The 19548-nt window shown below is 48.1% G+C and overlaps 1 protein-coding gene across 3 annotated transcripts; it reads left to right on the forward strand.

Annotated features, from left to right (window-relative positions):
• Positions 1 to 1101: 1101 nt before the first annotated feature.
• Positions 1102 to 19194, forward strand: ARF1 (ARF GTPase 1). Of its 3 annotated transcripts, XM_024764773.1 has the most exons (6): positions 1142 to 1236; positions 9423 to 9560; positions 17109 to 17293; positions 17369 to 17479; positions 17588 to 17712; positions 17872 to 19194. In XM_024764773.1, the coding sequence occupies exons 3-6, from the start codon at positions 17146 to 17148 to the stop codon at positions 18031 to 18033; spliced, it is 546 nt and encodes a 181-aa protein (XP_024620541.1). In that variant the 5' UTR covers positions 1142 to 1236; positions 9423 to 9560; positions 17109 to 17145; the 3' UTR covers positions 18034 to 19194. The 3 variants fall into 3 exon arrangements, with proteins under 3 accessions (XP_024620532.1, XP_024620541.1, XP_024620548.1); XM_024764764.1 differs by lacking the exon at positions 9423 to 9560 and having other exon boundaries at positions 1102 to 1236; XM_024764780.1 differs by lacking the exons at positions 1142 to 1236; positions 9423 to 9560 and adding an exon at positions 1292 to 1398.
• The last annotated feature ends 354 nt before the right edge of the window (positions 19195 to 19548 follow it).

Raw genomic sequence — 19548 nt, forward strand, 5'->3', positions numbered from 1 at the left:
CATAGATAGTGAGGTCTGGGGGAGGCTGGGTGTGGAGACAGGGGACTGGTAGGGTCTGGCTAACAGGGCCTAGGGCCCTCAGCCTCTCAGAAGAGGTCATCAGTGTTTGGGGCAGGAGGGCTGCCCTGGGTGTGTGTGTGTGTGGCTGGGCAGCCCTGGGGAGGGCTGGTGAGGTCCTAGCCACCCCAGCCCAGTAAGGAGGCCCTGCCCAAGAGGAGTGGGTGGGTGAGAGGGGGCAGAGAAATGACAGGAGCCTGCCGGCATACTGCACAACACCTCAAGGCTTTTCTCTGCCGGGCAGGCTCCTGGGCCAAGACCCAGGTGATGGCCTGCTTTGCGCCCTCCACAACATGCAGGGCACTTGGGGAAGAGGCCCCCAGCAATCTCACCAATGACTCTTGATTTGGGGACCCTTCACAGCAGCAGGAGGATAGTGGGGGAGACAGTTCAAGTAGCACAGGGGTGGAGGGATGGTGCGGGACTGGGGGTTGGCGGGAGGCCACAGTCAGACCCCCAGCCGGGAGAACGTGGAGAGGGACCACGACAGGCCCCCTCTCCCTTCTGATCAGCTCAGGGAGGCTTCCCAGAGGAGAGGGCTCCCCCGTCTGTCACCTGGAACCCGCCTCGGTGGCTACCTCGGGGGAGCGCTGTTCCCTGCCCAGCTTGGCTCCCGGCTCCGCCCGTGCTACTAGACGCCAGCTTTATTTGATCTTGGGTCTTGCTTCTTCAGGCCGGCTCCTCGGGCGCGCACGGAGCTGCATGGGTCACTGCAGTCACCCGAGCTGAGGCTGGGGAGGGGAGCTGGCACCTGGGCACCGCCCTCCCAGGACCGCAGGGCCCACCCGGGACTCAACCACTGCATCTGCGAAACGGACGCGAGAGCTCCCCCCAGGGCCGACCACTGAGAGGCGCGCGCAGGCGCAGCCGTACTCTGCCGGGGCTGAGGGAGAGGGGGGCTGGGGGCGGGGGGGAAGGAGGGGTGCGCGCAAGCGCTTTGGTGAGAGAGGAGTCGTCCCTGCGCCCCGCGCCTGTCCGCGCTCCCATCCCCACCGCCCGCCCAGAGTCTGCGTGTGCACGCCGCAGCGGGGGAGTGGGCGGGACTGCGGGCGGGACCGCCCCGTTCCCCAGCGTCCCCCGCGGCAGCAGGCACTGACGTGGCTGCCGTCAGAGCCGCCATCTTGTGGGAGCGAAACCAACGCCTGCCTCCGAGCAGCATCTGCGCCGCGGCCGCCGAGGGTGAGGCTGGGCCCGGGCCGAGGGGGGGGCGGGGGCTGAGTTGAGGCCCGGCGTGAGGCTGGGCCGGGGCGGTAAGAGCCAAGACGGGTCCGAGGTGAAGCCGGGCCGGGCAAGGGGCGAGTTGAGGCCGGGCCGTGGGTCGAGGCGGGGAGCCGAAGTGAGGTAGGTAGAGGCGGGGAGCCGAGGCCCGGCAGGGTCCAGGGTCGAATAGAGGCCGGGGGCTGAGGAGAGGCTGGGCCGGTCTGGGGGTTGAAGCCGGGCCTGGGACCGAGGCGGGGCGGGGCAGATTGGGTGCTGTATGCTGGGCAAGGGGTCTAGGCTGGGATGGGGGTCGAGTAGGGTTTGAGCTGGGTCGGGAGCCGAGTCGAGGCCGGGGAGGGGGTTGGTCGCGCAACGCTCTCCTCAAGCCCCCAGAGCCGCCGGGGCGGGCGCCCGGAAGTCCGGCCCGCAACGCGGGCTCTCCAGGAAGCCTCGCTTCCTGCTCCGCCTGCGAGGCCTCCTGCCTCGGGGTCGCGAGGACCAGGAAACTGAGGCCCGCAGCCCGGGACGCGGCCAAGGTCACACGATGGCCAGGGTTTGAGCCCAGTTTCTGTCCCGAGCACGGAGCCGGCGAGGCGGGGCGGGGTTCGGGGTCCGGGTTCCAGGGCGGGTGCTGTGGAGCTGGGGTCTGAGTGGGAGTGCCTGCGGCCCAAGGAAGCCCCCGATGGACGCGCTGGCGGCACTGTAGGGCCCCTTTATCCAAGCTTGCTGCAACCCCGGGATTGCTTCCTGGGTGCCTTTGGCATGGATTAGAACACACTTCCGAGCTGGTGAATCTTTAACCTACGTTTGGAACGACCTGTCCAGGGTTGAGGCGGCCTCCCTAGCAGAGCGTCGTAAAGCTTTCTTGTCGCCCAGTCCAGGTGGTTACGGGAGGTAAAACGGTAGCTTTGTTAATAAGGCTTGGCAATTATAAAGTCCTTAAAATATTAGCTAATCAATTGAGCACTTTTGAGCTCCTCAAAACACCAAGTTGCTGTTTTAAATGAATCGAGCAAAAATGCACAAGAAATCATTGGCAGGAGACAGAGACAATTCGGACGATTTGGGGAGGCCCCGGAAGTCACTGTTGAGAGCTGTGTAGTTGATGTAGTTGTAGCTGATGTAGTTGGTGTTAGAGTAGTCAGCTCTAGTTCTTGTTTCAGAACTGGTGGTCAGCGTTTTTTTCTGCTGGCTGTTTGCGTGGTTGCTCCTGCATTTCTGGCTGTGTGTGTGTATGTGTGTCTGTGTCTGAAGGAGTGTGAGATGCCATGGCGCATGCTGTGTGGTGTTCTTGGAGTTTTCAGAAACTCAAGAGTAGCCAAAACTGGAAGAACTTTGAATGCATGGTGTTGTTAGCTGGGTCCAAAATTATGAAGAATTGAGTGTGTATGTGTTATCACAAATCTGGCCACTTCGTTAGAGTGTGCCATAAAGGTTTCCTCTAGTTAACGGGTAGAATGTAGTGTGCCTGTTCACTGGGCATGTCCTGTTGAAAACAGATCCTTGTCACTTGGGCATTAGAAACCTGCTGTTTCCCGTGAGGGCTAACTTCAGATACAGGTATTCAAAATTGCTACTTCAGAAAGATTTAACATAGTTGGTTTGGATAATAGCTGACTCACATGCTGTCTGCTCATCATTGTAAGAAAGTTAGTAGAAAGCAAAAACTGGTTCTGTGCTTCTCACAGTTCTGGTTTTTAAATCATGTGGTTTAGCTATTTGCTTTGCCTCTTGCACAATGTGAAGAGGGCGTTCAGACCTGCTAAGCCACCTCTACCAAAGATCAGGCAGGGTTTGAAACTACAGGAAGGTACACCTGGACTTTTCTGTTTACTTTAGTAGAATTCAGTATGGACCATCAGCCACTGAGGTGATCTCCAGGGTCGAATGGCTGTAGGAATAAATCTAACATAGGGGCAAAACCCTTGTGCAAGTTCATAAATAGTATATTAACTTGGTTTGAGAGAGTTAAATCAGTTTCCTTCAAATTCAATGTTGCCTTGAGATATATGAATTTAAATCTGCTCTTGATCACAGTTCAGGCTCACCAAGCATTTCTGCAGCCTTCCTGAGGGTTGTGATCACTTACTGAGCTGGTGTTCAGACCCAGCTAGCCTGTGCTTGCCATAGCATTTATGACTGGTCTCTGTACACGTTGTCCCATAGATATTCTCCCCTTTGACCTTCCAGCCTTTGTAGGATTAGGAGAAAGAAGGAAATAAAATGCACGTCTGTCAGAGGTGGTTGGGAAAGAAACATGAAAAATTCCTTTCAGTTGGGATCTTAACATTAAATAAGAACTTACCTCTTTTGTGGTCTGTCTGCTCGTCATTGGTGTGGATGGTGTTAGAAATGTCCTCCCAGCACCATCTGAAGTGGTCTTTTGGAAATGTTTTTGACCTAATAGTGGGTTGGGTGTAACACTTCCTACTGGCAGGTAAAGGAGGGCTTGGGAATGTGTGAGTGTGAAAGAATAGGGGGTGATGTTAATTTCAGTGTGAGCCAGGGAGAGGGGAATACTTCATCCTTAGGTTCTTATCCTCTCGTGATTGTTATAAAGTCTTTAAAATATAGTATCTGTTAAAGCTATACAGCTCTATCACTATTCTGGAAGGTAGTTCAACATTCTCAGATGGTTCAGATGGCCTGATTAGCTAGAAAAAATGTGGCAGAATTTAACACGAAAACATCAAAGCTCCTTATTCCTAGGAGAATCTGTTAGGCCCTCACCCAGTTCTTTCAGCCAAGCTTCCTTATATGAGTGGGAAGAAATGGTGAAGCTATCTGTTGCAGGGACTAACCTCCATATTCCTAACAAACCCATGTTTCCTGGGTTTTGCATACATTGGAGACAAGAGCTTGGCAGCCTGTCATCACATAGAAAGGGAAGAGTGGGACTTATCACTCACTGAAAAAGAAGAGACAGAAAAAAAGCATACAAGACAGGCAGATTTTACACACATAGCATTCGGGAGTGATTCTCTTTAGGAGGCAAACATTTTTACACACCTGAGGCTACAGGGGTAACTGTTAGTATACAGCATAAATTAACAGAAGCCCCAGTTATGATCCATGTACATTTTCAGAAGTTAGAGATGTACAGTATATTTTAGAAACATTAATTAATGAAAATCAGAATTTAGTAAGTTTTGCTCCTCAGAGGGATGCTAGCAAGCTAGAAGAGTTTGTCTCCAAAGAGCAAGTCATATGTAAAATAGCCAACATCTTTCAGTTTGTATTGTACATCAAATTATTTTTGCAGTGATGTATGTGGGAGCTAAACAGAAAGCTTAATAGTACTAGGTCTCTGAGGTCCTGGAAATTTTTAACATGAAGTTTTTAAGTGTCCTATCAGTTTGACTTAGGGACAAATGGCCAAGAAAGTAGTTTCAAGATTCTGTCTAGACTTATATGTGAAGAGTAGGAACGAAGGCAAAGTTAGATGTGCCTGTGTTTTGATCACAGGTTTCAGAATAAAGGATGTCTTTAAAAATTGCTGTTAAGAGGGTGTTTTCCTGTCAAGTATTCTATCATCTGTAGATGAGCATGCAGTTCCTAACTGATTGAATCTATTAATTTATATTTAAAATAATGTATCTTTTGTCAATTTTGGTGATGTAACTTTGCTTAAAATAATTATAGCTTTTAGCATTTCTCTTTTGTCAAAGTGATATGAGATCTTGCAGATTCCTGGGGAGATCACTGAAAATATATTTTTAGTCACTGGTTGCATGTACCTGAGGGCAGGTTTAGGAAGCAGATTGTGTACACACTTCTCCTGTGGTATTGAACTTTGCTGAGATGGACGTGTTTGCCCTGAGTAGTTATCTGTGTCTCTACAGCCCAGATTTCCTCCTCACTGGAATGTCAAAGGAATGTTCAGATTCCATCACACTCATGTATACTTTTAAACCAGTATGAAATTCATCATTGAGTTGATAGGGTTTTTTTTCTGACAAACTAATTTTTCAGAAAAGCATATGTATATGATTAATCTTTCTACTTTTTCATACTTAAGGCCCTGATAAGTGTTCTTTTATGATTCTTTTCTCCTCTTCTTGACAGTGAATCTCTTGGGTGCCCAGGGAGGTGGCCAGTAGAGAAAAAGACAGGTGGAGATAGAGAGATGGGTGGAGGAAGGTGCGTGAGTTCTGGGCAGAGGAGTACTCACTGGCAAAGTATAAGGCTGGGTGGAGACGCAGGGCCATGGCAGTGAATGGAATGGAAAAGCAGGCCAACGGGACACAGTAAAAGGAGTGGGCACTGAGTCAGACCTATCAGGAGGATAGGGGAGGAGGTGCCATTTGAGTAGAGGTATAAGGGAGTGGGGGTCCTGTGTGTCTTTGGGAGAAACAAGAAGCTTCTCCCAGGCAGGGAAACAGTAAGTGCAAAGGCCCTTAGGTGGGAGTGCACTTAGTTGATTTGGAGACCTGCCAGGAGCACAGGAGGGGAGAGAAGCCTGCTGGTGTGTACCAGTGGTCCTTTGAGGGATAGCCCCACAGAAAGGGTATTTTGGGAACTTGTGGGAGGATTTTGGGCTCTGCCAATGGTGAGAGGCAATACTGATATTTAGTACGTTTAGCAGCAAGAATGCATTCAGCATGACTTTCATATAGGTGAAAAATCTGTTTATATCTTAAACCTAATTCTGTTTATGTATGGAGTCAACGTGTGTGTGTGTGTGTGTGTGTGTTTGGTTTTAGTAGATGTTCTGCATTTTCTAGGAAATAAACTACCTTGTAAATTAAGGGTGATTGTATTTTGTTCTTTGCAGAACTTTACCAAGAGTTGTTCTGTTTCCGGTGGTGGGACATTTCATGGACACAGCAGGTTCTGAGTATCTGAGATGCTGGTGTATTTGTGGCAGTCTTCATTAGGTGGTTCTCTGACTACCTCCCTTGAACTTGTAGTGTGGTCATGACCCATACTGAAGGTCATGTGTTATATGACACCATCTTTCATTTCCATGTTACATTTTAGTTGGGGCAACATGGGTTTTTTGCAGTCTGGTGTGTATGTTGGTTGTATTGTCTGCTAGTTTCCTTTCTGGATGGCAGGGGTGGTGCTGTGAAATGCCATGGGGGTGTTGGCTCTGATCTTCTTAAAGAACCTGACTTAGTCTGACCTTTCCTAACAGGACCCTCTTGCTGGCATTGAGAACACCTTGCAGAGTGGAAGCTACAGGCTTTGGGAGTGCCAGAGGAGAGATGAGGTGGCCGGGACCAGGTGGATAGTGATGGGGAAGCACCTTTTCAAAGGGAGAGGTGATGGGACTTGCCAGTAAAGTAAACAGATTTGAGGATGAGAGGGACAGAGAGAGGAATTGTGAGTGTCTCTGGGGTTTGGGTCTGAAGAACTGGGAGGAAGTTGCAGAGGGTTAAAGTGGGAAAGAGTGGGTCCTTTATATTTGAGGATTAGATTTTGATGGGAAACCCATGTGTTAAGGGGGTAGTAGAAGAGAAGTCTGGAGGTGAGAGGAAGCCTCAACTGGGGTCCCACGTAGGGGACTGCGTTCCTCTGGGAGTGAATGGCTGGATAGGGGCAGTACTAGGGAGTGAAAGTGCAAGACACTGAGTGTGATGGGACTGCTGGTCACCTGAGGCGGGTGATGGGGACTGCTGGGAGGTTTTAAGCAGAGGATGGCAGGAGCAGGTATATGAATGAAATTTCCCTGAGTCCAGGGCTGTCCAGGGTTTGAAATGTGAGCAGAGGTAGGAAGAGCCCTATTGAGAGGTAGCTGTGGCTGTTCAGGCCAAACAACGAGAAGTTCCCCACAAGGACATTGTCCTCCCAGCCAAGACCAGCTGCTTGGAGAGTGAGGCAGAGGTTTCCCCGAGTGCTCTGAGCTGGTGCACCTCTGGGTGCTCCTAACAAGGGTCTCAGGAGGGCAGATCTGGCAGGGGGCTTGCTTCAGAGGTAGGAGGATCTAACAGAGGCTCTCAGCCACTGCTGCACTTTGCTATTCTGTGTCTTCTGGGAAGCCCATCACTCAGAAAAAGAGGTGGGGCTGTAATTTTTTTTACATTTTGTTTTCAAAATGAAAGTTCTCTGCAGGCAAAAATCAAGTTTTAGAGATTGGTTTAATCATTTTAATCACTCACAAAATCCCCTTGTGCTGAAAAAGCCTCAGGGGGCTGCCTGCCACTCTGAGAAGTTTGAGGAGGAAGAACTGGGCACTCTGACAGCTCATGGTTGGTTGCAGTTCCCTTTTTCTTCAAGGGTGTGGAAAGGGGTCCGAGCAACGCTGGCTTCTCCAGAGCCCCACCTTTGTGCCTGGAGAGGGTCCTATGTCTGCACCATGGGTGCAGGTGGCCTCCTTGAGAAGACACCAGAACAGAAACCATAGGGGCTTTAGCATGTTTGTGGTGATCATATAATTAAAGAGGTAGAGTGACAAAAACAAACTAATGTGATATACTTCACAACAGAAATCAGAATCCTGAATTGCCTTCTCTTCCTTGTTCTCACTACTGGAACTGAAACATAGGACTGTGTTATTTGACAGGTGTGCCTGTCCTTTCTGTCAGGATCATGGGGACTGAGACTTCAGCAGCTGGAGGTGTGTGTGTGTGTGTGTGTGTGTGTGTGTGTGTGTGTGTGTGTGTGTGTGTGTGTGTGTGTGTGTGTGAGAGAGAGAGTCCCTGCGCTCATGTTGAAGCTTTTAGCTGCATTGAAAGGACTATAGTGTAACTGTGGATCAGTCTTTGACATTGCTTGGCCCAGAGCCTTGTTTGCCATTGAGGTGAGGTTGTAAGGATGAGCACTCTGTTCCACTTGTGTTTCACCATCTGTCAGTTGGATTCATTGAGTACTCTTGAACTTTTGTGTGCCCAGGGCTGTGCTCATCACACAGCTACTCCTTACATGAGTGTGCTGTTAGCTCCACAGTGTGTCGAGGGTATGCTGAGAACAACAAAAAGGAAAGGACTCTTCCCTGTGGAAGGTGGCATCTGAACTTGGCTTCAGAGGTTGAGTGAAAGGCTCAGTGGGCATGGCATAGAAAATCAGTATGGAGAGGGGACTGGGAGCCAAGGTCAGAATATGGGCCTGAGTGACTTGCTGAGGAGTTCCAAACCAATGGTGCTCTGTTTGCAGGATGGGTTGAAATACAATTCTAATTGATTTCCATAGAACCACTGATGTGCAGAATTAGTAAGGAGTTGGTAGTCAACACTTTTCAGGGTATCTGGGTGGTTTACAGTTGCCTGTAGTTTCTGTAATCCTGCTTTGCATTTTAGTCATAAATTGCTTTGTTTCCTCCATTTTCAGTTTAATTTGTTATACATTTTAATGTTCTGAGGTTGTTGCAAATTTGTTTTTGGTTTTGTTTTTTCGGTCTTTTGATCTCTTTTTCCAGTAACAATTTCTTTAGACTTAAGTGTGTTTGGAGTCAGATGGAGGGTATATATGCCCTGACTTCTGGAGTAGAAGTGCTCGTTAGGGTCCATGGCACTGGCCCCACCACAGTGAGGGGTCCAGGCGCCCACCACCAGGTCTGCAGGACCTGGAAACCATTCCATCACTGTTGCCCCATCCCACGGGCTAGCATACTCAGATGGTCCTGCATAGCTACAGGGGGCCAGGAATGTAGGTTTACTCTGGAAGGCCTCTCGAGCCCAGGGACAGATCTGGGAGAAGAAAATACCAAGGAGCAGCCAGCGTCTGCCACCAGGACGAATGCACAGAACTGTCAGAGATGCTCCTGATGTAGCATCCGAATGAGGCCTCAACTTGTGGGTATCATCCACTCTTTGTTTTACTCCAGTTGGAGGCCGCATGACATTTGTGTTCAGAGGTCCTACATGGACATTGTTTTCATTTGGGGTAGACCATCTGGTTATTTGCTCCCATCTGTAGATTTCACGTCAGTGTAAGTATCTTTGGTAATGGGCTTTGAGAACAGTTATGTTAAAAAACAGTAAAACTTTAAGACTGTGAATAAGGGAGGATTGCAAAAGATAACTAAATATATTCATCAGTTAAATGCTTTGGATTTTGTAGTTATTGGTAAGTAGGATTAATTGCAGTTTCACTGTTTCCACGCTCGCCTTGTGGTTCATATGCTTGTTCCGTTAGACAATGGACAGTGACTCTTGGATGTTCATGTTAGTATAGACCAAGAGCTACATTCATGAATGAAACTCATTTCTTGTTGTCATTTTAAGGATTTCACCTTGAATCTTAAGCTGGCCAAGAGGGACCTAAATTGAATTTCACTGGTTGCTCCTCCTAAGGATCAGACCTGACCGGAAACCCCTTCCTTCAGCTTTGGGAGGCAACTTGCAGGGCATCTGGAGACCAGGGTTAGTGTACTAGTCTATGGATTTCTGGTACTCATCGTCCTCTGGGGGCGGCGGTGGGGGGGTTGTTGGGAACGGGACTGCTGCATAGAGGCCAGGTCTAGTGCCTAACTGATTCCTGCAAAACATCCTAAAAGTTTTGTTGTGAAAAACAAAAAACAGTCTCTCATTGGAATTCACCTTTAGGAGCAGACCAGAACTAAACAGTTCTAGAATGTTTTTGCATGTTCTTTCATTTATTCTTTTTCTTTGTATTGAAAGTTCAGAGTCAGTGTAGATGAAATGGGTGGAGGTGGTCAAAAGGTACAAACTTCCGGTCATAATATAAATAAATCCTGTAATATGAGGTACAGTATGGTGACTGTAGTTTACCGTACTGTATTTATATTTGAAAGTTGCTAAGAGAGGAAATCTTAAAAGTTCTCATCACAAGGAAAAAAAGGGTGACTGTGTGAGGTGATGGGAGTTAACTAGACTTTTTGTGGTGATCATTTCACAATATATACACATATCAAGTCATTATTTTGTACAACTGAAAATAATACAGTATGTCAGTTATATCTGAATAAAACTGAAAGGAAAAAAAAAGTTCAGTCAACTTAATTACATCCTTTGAGTGTCTCAGGCTGAATATTCTTCCTTCTGAGCGTGTTGTTGATTCTTATCTTCATCACAATTGTGTTAGGCCTGTGAGGTGTATCTGCCTGTCACTAGTATTGGCACGTTCAGTATTCTTATGCTAATTTTTATGAAAAAGTTACAACATGTAACGCTCTACCCGATAGCAGAAAAATGTTAGAGCTACAGAAATGGAATGTTGGACTAATAGAGTAATGACTGAAGGCTTTATTTAGCTGATGGGGTGGAGCTACAAGTTGATGTACAAAAAGCAGTTTGTAGCAGATTATATTATGTGATAATATTGCCTATGAAAGTAGAGGACCCCCACCCCTTAAAATTAAATCCTACATGTCAGGGATGAATTAGGCTTTTGAGTGGTTGATAATATCTAAGCACATATTTGACTGCTTGAAGAATGAATGAAACCCTTGTTTTATAATATATATCAATTCCTCAGGAAGATCTTCACTTTGTTAATTTTTCTCAAATTAGATATTAAAATTGACATTATGAACTATTGAGCTGTACATTTTACTATATGTAATTTACACCTAATAAACTTGACTTTTTTTTAAAAACAAAACGAAAAAAATTCTGATGTCACCTAGCTGTTCATTTGAATAGGGGATTCATCCATGTGATCTCTCATTTACAGAGGGACCAGAACAGCCCGTCACATCTGAGGCACAGAATAGAATCCAAACCCTTGTTTTTTTGCCTCCTTGGGTCACATTTTCGTTTCTCAAGACATGCTCTAGGTTAGTGGTTTATTCTTCCTACTGATTCCCAGCAGTTTGGGTCATCTTGATATGGATACAGAGATTTTGTTAAGTAAACCAGCTCTAACAGTTTCAGAAAATGTGACAAACTTTCCTTCTGCAGAAGTAAGCTGCACGGCTCTGTAGGGGAGGGCTGTCCCGTGCTTATCTTGAATCCTCTGAGGCTTGTTAGGAGATGCAGCAGGCACAGGTAGAGCTCGTGGGTACATATATTTCTCTTCAGCAGGTAAACCAGTCACTCTGGATTCATTTACTGGAGTGGAACAGGTGTAAACTCACGCTACATTTTTTCCTCCCTGCACTGGCTTTCCCAGGGAGGCCTGTTGTTGGCCTTGGCCTGTAGCCTAATAGGTCTTTGCATGCAGGAGTGTAGGCAGCCAGTTGTGTCCTGTTCTTTGCTATAGTGTTGAACTGCCACCCTATCATTGTTTCTGGTCCTAACCAGAAAAAGGAAAAAACCATTCTTAAGGGGCTGTGTCCGCTCAGAGCTTTCTGTCTCAGGAAAGAGACGTGCTGTTGTTACTCTTGCATCTTATGAGCCAGCTGGAAGGTGCAAACTCAGGCAGGTGCGGGGAAGTGCTCTTTTGAGAAAATCAGCGTCTTCACTGCTTACAAATACGGCCATTACCATGAACCTGAAAAACAGGTTTTGACCTTAGTGCTGGGGATCCTGGTAGAGGAAAGGGTGAAATAGACCTAGGCTGGGCATCCTACAAGTTAGAACCTGTGTGGAGAGGCCACGGAACAACTCTCATGGTAACTGTTGAACCTTTCCACTGTGATACTGTGTTAGGTCAGGAGCTTCCAGGGCCCCTGGACCAGGTGCAGGGTGGTTATAGATAGATGCTTGTATAGTGGGAGAGACCAAGTGCTGTGTGTAGCGTCTTAAACCCTAGAGTTTGTGCTCATCCCCATCCAGGTTCAGCCACCAAATATATGGCCCATTTCCCCTTTGGGGCTTCAGGACTTGAGTAAGTTAAAAAACTGTGTGTGGAAGGCGAGGACCACACTGATAATCAGGGCTCAGCAGACTGCACGGCCAAGGCAGGCCAGGGGTGAGTGGGCAGACACGCTTGGGTGGGGAGGGGAGGAGGCTCTTGGACTGCCATGGCTGTGACTGACTGCATTTTGAGGCTGACATGCAGGTGTGGGCCTGCTGCTGGGCCCAGTTTACCTGGAATGTTCCATCAGTCCCGTGTGGGAGTTGGGAGAGTACACTTAACCTTTTCACCCCTTAGTGCCCAGGTTTTTGTGTCAATTTGTAGGAACGTAACACTAAAACAGGTATAAAACAAGTATAAACAGCAGTCTTCATCCTGCCTCCCAGGGATAGCCCCTTGCATGCCTCACTGTACTAAATAGTGTGCTAATACTGTTTCTCAGTGTGTCAGCTTTGGACAGTGAGGGTTGGCCCTTGAGACCACAAGTTCTGGCCTCAGCTTTCCAATACCCAGCAATGACAGTCAGAGTATCATGACTGAGTAAATATTGTTCACTGCTGAGTCAAGTGGTGACTGGCTTATAGGTTTCCCTCAGGAAATCTTAAAATGACTTCTTTGCATTTTCATCCTTGGGTTTTTTTTTTGTGTACCTGTCATTAGTTTTTCCCAATTCCCCTAGAATTGCCAAACCCCACGTTTAAACCACATAGGTAACTGTTCCTCTTTTCCTGGAACTCTCCTCCTTCCTGCTGCAGCCTGCGCTGGCTGCTGTTCAGGCCTGCCTCTGTGTCTCCCTCCATCACCTTGGGGGCTCCCTCTGCCTGTGGCAACCTGGAGAAGAAGGCATGTGTGAAGCCTTGCATTTCTGACCTCTGTTCTGCCCTTTGGCTGATACAGTTACAGATTGAAAGTGCTGCTTATGTCTCTCTTTTGGGGGAACAGTTTGAGGTTCACCACATAATTGAGGGAAAGGCATGGAGATTTCCAATACCCACATAACCTTCCTCACTCTATCCCCCACTAGAGTGGTGCATTTGTTACAGTTGATGAACCTACATTGATACATCATCATCCAGAGCTCATAGTTTACCTTAGGGTTCACTCTTGGTGTTGTGTGTTCTGTAGGTTTGGAGAAATGCATATTGACACGTATCTACCATTGCAGTTTCACACAGAATAGTTTCACTGTCCTAAAAATCCTTTGTGTTCCACCTATTCATCCCTCCCTTCCTCCTAACCCCTCACAACCACTGAAAGGATCTTCTTACTGTCTCCACTGTTTTGCCTTTTCCAGAATGTCATATAGTTGGAATCATAGGTGTGTAGTATTCTTAGATTGGCTTCTTTCACTTAGTAATGCACATGTATGCTCCTCCACATCTTTTCATGTCTTGATAGCACCTTTCTTTTTAGTGTTGAATAATATTGTTTGGATGTACCACAGCTTATCCATTCACCTACTGGAAGACATCATGGTTGCTTCCAAATTGTGGCAAAATTTTGAATGAATAAAACTTTTTGGAATGAATAAAACTTCTGTAAACATCAGTGTGCAGGTGTCTGTGTGGATGTTAGTTTTCAGTTCCTTTGGGAGCATGATTGCTGAATTATATGTTCAGAGTATGTTTTGTAAGAAACCTCCAAACTGTTTGCGGACAGCTGTACCATTTTGCATTCCCTCGGGTAATGGAGGAGAGTTCCTGTTGCTCCACATTCTTGCCATTGCCAGCGTGTGTTCTGGATTTTGGCTTTTGGTCATTCTAATAGGTGTGCAGTAATAGCTCATTGTTTTAATTTGCATTTCTCTGAGGACATATGATGAGCATCTTTTCATTGCTTACTTGCCTTCTGTAAACCTTTAATGAGGTTTTCATTAAGATCTTTGGCCCATTTTTTTAATTTTAAAATTAAATTTGTTATTGTTGAGTTATAAGTGGTCTTTGTATATTTTGGATGACAGTCCTTTATCAGATGTATCTCTTGCAGATATATTCTTCCAGTCTGGTTTTGTCTTTCACAGAGCAGAAGTTTGTCATTTTAATGAAGTTCAGTTTATCAGTTATTTCTTTCATGGGATCATGTCTTTGGTGTTGTGTCTAAAAAGTCATCACCATACGCAACGTAGATGTTGGTCTTTTAAATTGCTCCTAGTTTCCTCCCTTTTTTTAAAAAATATTTATTTATTTGGCTGCATTGGGTCTTAGTTGCAGCATGCAGGACCCAGTTCCCTGATCAGGGATTGAACCTGGGGCCCCTGCATTGGAAGCTCGGGGCCCTAGCCACTGGACCACCAGGGAAGTCCCAGTTTCCTCTTTTTTAAATCTTGTGTGTGTGTGTGGATTTTTTTCACTTTGGTTGTGAGGTCTGCTGTTCTCTGTGTCCTAATGCCCTGTTCTTGTTTTGTGGGCACCAGGTCCCCACCATGTCGATGCCAAGGCTGTGTGTGGGTTGGGGATTTTGTTTATTTTTTATTGTTTTTTCTTTTTAAATGTCTTCTCTCCAAATTCTTTGTTTCAGTCACTTGCATTGGGGGCTTCTTAAAGGGAGATAGGGGCGTGGCTGTTTGAGGGCCTCCAGGTGCAAGAATCCATAGGTCCTTGCTTTGAGGCCTCTGGGTTACATGTGAGGGTCTGCAGGGAAGTGTGCCTCCCTGTTGATTTTGCCCATATCCATCTGTTTCCAGTACAGTGCACCCCATGCCCTCCTCTGCCTGGATGGTGGAGTCAGGGCCCCTGGTTCAGCCGCTCCAAAAAGGTCCCTTGGCTCTCCTGCAGGGCTGAGGATGAGTACTCGGTCAGGGTCAGACCTCACCAAAATTTGCTGACGTCTGTAGCCTCTTTCCACCTCCCCCCACTTTTCTCTTTTGAGTCAGTCATCACTTATTTCTTTATTGGTAACGATTTCAGGAGTAAGCTGAGATAAATGTGTGTGTTCAGTTTATTCTGTCTTCCATAATTTATCATCGTCTATAGGAAAAATGGCTGTCTGCAGAAAAGGAAATATAGTAAAGATATTTTTAAATTTTAATTTTATAACTAGGTAATATTATTCAAAACCAAAAAGACTTAAAGTGTTGAAAGTGCACTGAAGCCTGCTGGAAGCGCCTCCACGGGACATCTCTAGGACCATTGGAGCATCTAAGTCACAGTGGGGTAGTGATTCTGACCTACTGAGTAAACTAGGAATGCACAAGTTCACACTATATCAAAGTGGTTCCTTGCAGTAGAATGCTAACTAATAGCTGGAAGGAATGACTCAATAGAAAATCACCATTTGACAGTCCTCATGGTAATAATTCAGCCAGGAAATGTCAGAGTGCTAAAACTAGAAGGTGGAAGTTGGATGAGGAGCAGGACGTGGACTTAGTCACCAAATACTCACTGATGACTAAGGCAGAAAGTAACTTGCAGTGGAGGCCTGGAGACTCCACCTGAGCCTGTCATCAGAGGTGATAAGGAATGGTGATAAGGAATGGTGGGGATCTGGGGCACGCCCCCCAGGTGGAGTGCAGTGGGACGTGCCTGTGGCAGGCCCATATCTGTGTCCTTCATGGGTCTGGCCTCTGACCCCAGCAGTGTCCATCCAAAGTCCAAAGACTGGGGAGCTCATTGTTACTTCTAGGGGGGTCAGGTATGCAGGGCAAGGCTCCTTCCAAGCCTTGACAGTGGCTTCCACCAACACCCTCTCAGAGGTCAGATGCAAGCAGCTCCTGCCTGCTTGGAACAATCTGTGGTTCATTAGGTTTTCTGTCAACACTCACACAGAGTTCTTCCCAGTTGAAGGCTGCCCAGCTCTCCACAGCTTGACTTCACCATAGGTGCCAAAAGTCCAGATTCCTGGCTTCCCTGGTGGCGCAGTGGTTAAGAATCCGCCTGCCAATGCAGGGGACACAGGTTCGTGCCCTGGTCCAGGAAGAGCCCACATGCTGCGGAGCAGCTAAGCCTGTGCGCCACAACTACTGAGCCTGTGCTCTAGAGCCTGCGAGCCACAGCTACTGAAGCCCACATGCCTAGAGCCAGTGCTCTGCAACAAGAGAAGCCACTGCAGTGAGAAGCCTGCGCACAGCAACAAAGACCCACCTCAGCCATTAATTAATTAATTTTTTTTTAAAGTCCAGATTCCTAAGCATTTGAGAAAGTGACCGTTTTTTCCTAAGGCCTTGTTTGCAAATAAAACAGTTGAAGAAGGAGAGTACTGAGCATGGAGAGGCCAGTCCTGGGCAGCTCTGGTGCCTTAGGCGCCTTTTGGGACAGGAGATCCTCTCCTCCGTGAGCCTCACTCTCCCACAGCTGTGGTCACTTGTCCCTTCCTATAGGTCTGGGTGTCTGGGCCTGGTCTCTGACCTTGGGTCCAGCCAGCTCAGTGGTATCCTAGTGTTTCTGCCCTGCTGAGTGAGGAGAGCCTGGTGGGAGCCCAAACACAGCACACGTGTTCTCGTACAAGCATGTTGCTGCACCACACAGGCCTTCTCCTCTCTGGGACAGCACTGACCACAGCTCTTGGGAAAGTGTCCCCTGGCAGGCTCCCCAGGGTCATTGTTGTGGGCTCACCCTTAGACTGAATGCCCTGGTGTGCTGCCCTAGAGCCCAGGTGTTCTCACTCCACCGGTCCTGCCTGCAGGGTGTGCTAAGCTCTCAGCGTGTTGGGAAAGGTCGGCTTTTGGTCTCTGCCATGGGCCCTCCTAGCTTCTTGTGTGTTAGTTGCCTTAACATTGGACGGTTTTTCACTGAGACTTGGAGCAGTTGGGAGACATGGTAGGGCCTTGGAGTGGTTGTTTCTGGCCCCTTGAAAAGCTCTGTATTAGATTATGGAGAATCTAGCATTCATTTGAAAGCCACACCTCTCCACGCATGTTGGACATTGCACCCCACAGTGGCAGGTTGTAGGACTTAGAGGTAAGTTACCCTGAGGCCTTGGGCGTCACTTCCTGATATAATGGCAGTTGCTGCTTCAAAATCCGGTCAGCCCTGTTCTAAGATTCCCATTCTCTCCCTTTTAAGGGTGATTTTAGGGCTCAAGAGGCAGGCAGGCAGGACTCTTTTTCTTTTGGATAGGAACCAGAATTACATCAGCTTATGCCTTGTGAGTTTTCAGGAGAGATAACAGGATGTCCATCTGTCTGTCTGTGGGTGAGTCTGTCTCTGAGCTGCTGCTGCTTTGCTGGCCCTGGGCAGCACAGAAAGAGACACAAGGACTCCTTGTATCTGCAGGTTTCTCTGGCCAGTGTTGCTCCCACCAGTCTACAGCATGGGGAATATCTTTGCAAACCTCTTCAAGGGCCTTTTTGGCAAAAAAGAAATGCGCATTCTCATGGTGGGCCTAGATGCTGCGGGAAAGACCACCATCCTGTACAAACTGAAGCTGGGTGAAATCGTGACCACCATTCCCACTATAGGTGAGGAGGCTGGGCCTCGGGAGGCTAGGGGGTAGTGGTAGCCCTAGGGAGAGCCTCACACTGGGTTTCCTCCAGGCTTCAACGTGGAAACCGTGGAATACAAGAACATCAGCTTCACTGTGTGGGACGTGGGTGGCCAGGACAAGATCCGGCCTCTGTGGCGCCACTACTTCCAGAACACACAAGGTGAGGGTGGGCCACCCCATTACAACCCTCAGGAGGGGGGCTGTGGCCTTTGGGAGAGGTTGGGAGTGTCCCGGGTGCCTGCACTAATGCTTACTGTTCCCTATGCAGGTCTCATCTTCGTGGTTGACAGCAATGACAGAGAGCGTGTGAATGAGGCCCGAGAGGAGCTTATGAGGATGCTGGCAGAAGACGAGCTCAGGGACGCTGTTCTGCTCGTGTTTGCTAACAAACAGGTACGCATGACTGAGCCACCCTGTGTGCTGGTGGTGGGTGCACGTTAGGCAGCCAGCCTCTCAGCGATGGAGGTCTGACGAGGGGGGGTCACAGGTCAGGTGGAGAGGGTTCCATGCAGTCCCCTTGACCCACGCCTGCTTTGCTACCCTCCCCCCTAGGACCTCCCCAATGCCATGAATGCAGCTGAGATCACGGACAAGCTGGGTCTGCACTCTCTGCGCCACAGGAACTGGTACATTCAGGCCACCTGTGCCACCAGCGGGGACGGGCTCTATGAGGGACTGGACTGGCTGTCCAATCAGCTCCGGAACCAGAAGTGAGCTGTACTCCTCTCTCCTCCCTTCACACTCCCTCCTTCTGCCCTCGCTTTACTCTCATGTGGCAAACGTGCCCCTGTGGTGTGAGTGCCAGAAGCTGTCTCCATGGTCGGTCACAGTGTGCTTCACCATGCTGTAAATGTGCAGACGCAGCCTGCAACTGGGTTTTTATTTAATGTAAATAGTTTTTGTTTCCAATGAGGCAGTTTCTGGTACTCCTATGCAATATTACTCAGCTTTTTTTATTGTAAAAAGAAAATCAACCCACTGTTTAGTACTGAGAAGGGATTTTAGGCACACGGGTCATTCAGGAGTCGCTGTGTCAGAAAAGCCCGATGTTCCTCTTCTGGGCTTTACATCTGTGTTGAGATCCATTTTGGTGGTTGGTTTTTAACCCAAACTCAGTGCATTTTTTAAAATAGTTACAAATACAAGATAAGGAGAACACTTGAACACACAGAAGGGAGAAATGTGCCTAGTGTAGGTTCTGCAGTAATGGCCTGAGTCCAGTCCACCAGTGGTCTGTTTCCCGTTGGGAACGTGAAACGGGGCAGAACCAGCTATGATCCATTCTGCATGGTCACAATAGGGTCCCTGTGATTTGCTCTGTCTTGGGTCATCCCACACCCCATAGCGTTTGTGCTTGTATCTGTGCTTACATGGCTGCCCAGGAGATGGGCTGGAGGCTGCAGCCACCACTCTCAGACCCCTTGGAGGAACCCCAGCCTTTTCTTGGGTCAGCATGGGCACTTTGGTTGGAACGCTCTGGTTTGAGTGGGAGCCCTGCAGTCCCCTTGCTTGCCTGCTCCGGGCTCTCTGGGGTCTCACCAGCAGGAGCGGGGGTGGTCATCCTTGAGCCCCAGCCCCTCGGAGCCCCTGTCTATGTGTGCTTTCACTCCCTCAGCCTGCAAGGGTCAGATTTGCCATCGAAAAATGATAACCTCTACTTTTTTCTTTTGTATTTTGATAAACACTGAAGAAGCTGGAGCTGTTAAACTTTATCTTGGGGAAAACCTCAGAACTGGTTTATTTGGTGTCGTGGAACCTCTTAATGCTTTCAATACACAATTAGTAATCAACTGTTTTGTATACTTGTTTTCAGTTTTCATTTCGACAAACAGGCACTGTAATTACAGCTATTAGAATAAAATCTCTTAACTATTTCATGGCTCTCCCATTTTTGGGTGCCCCTGACTGACAGTCTGCTTCTTGGAAGCTGGGCAGGGACAGCTGCTTCCTCCCCACTTAGGGAGGGCAGCATTGCCCTGACTTGCCCTGTTCCCTCTCTCTGCCCATCCCTTCCCTGCCACCCCACCCTTGTCTCCCTCCCCCCCTCCCCCACCGCTTCACTTTCCCATGGGTGGGTGTGGGTATGTCCCAGTGCCCTTGTGGTGACCACCTCATTGGTCTCATGTTGGCAGTCCAGCCCCCTGGTCCCAGTCTTGGCAATGCCTGGTTGTGAAAGGAACGGCAGGGTCACCATATGGAGTATGCCCAAAAGGCTTAGGGCCAGGTGGT

The sequence above is a fragment of the Neophocaena asiaeorientalis genome, unplaced genomic scaffold, assembly GCF_003031525.2.
Source record: "Neophocaena asiaeorientalis asiaeorientalis breed wild unplaced genomic scaffold, Neophocaena_asiaeorientalis_V1.1 scaffold241, whole genome shotgun sequence".
Lineage (NCBI taxonomy): Eukaryota > Metazoa > Chordata > Mammalia > Artiodactyla > Phocoenidae > Neophocaena > Neophocaena asiaeorientalis.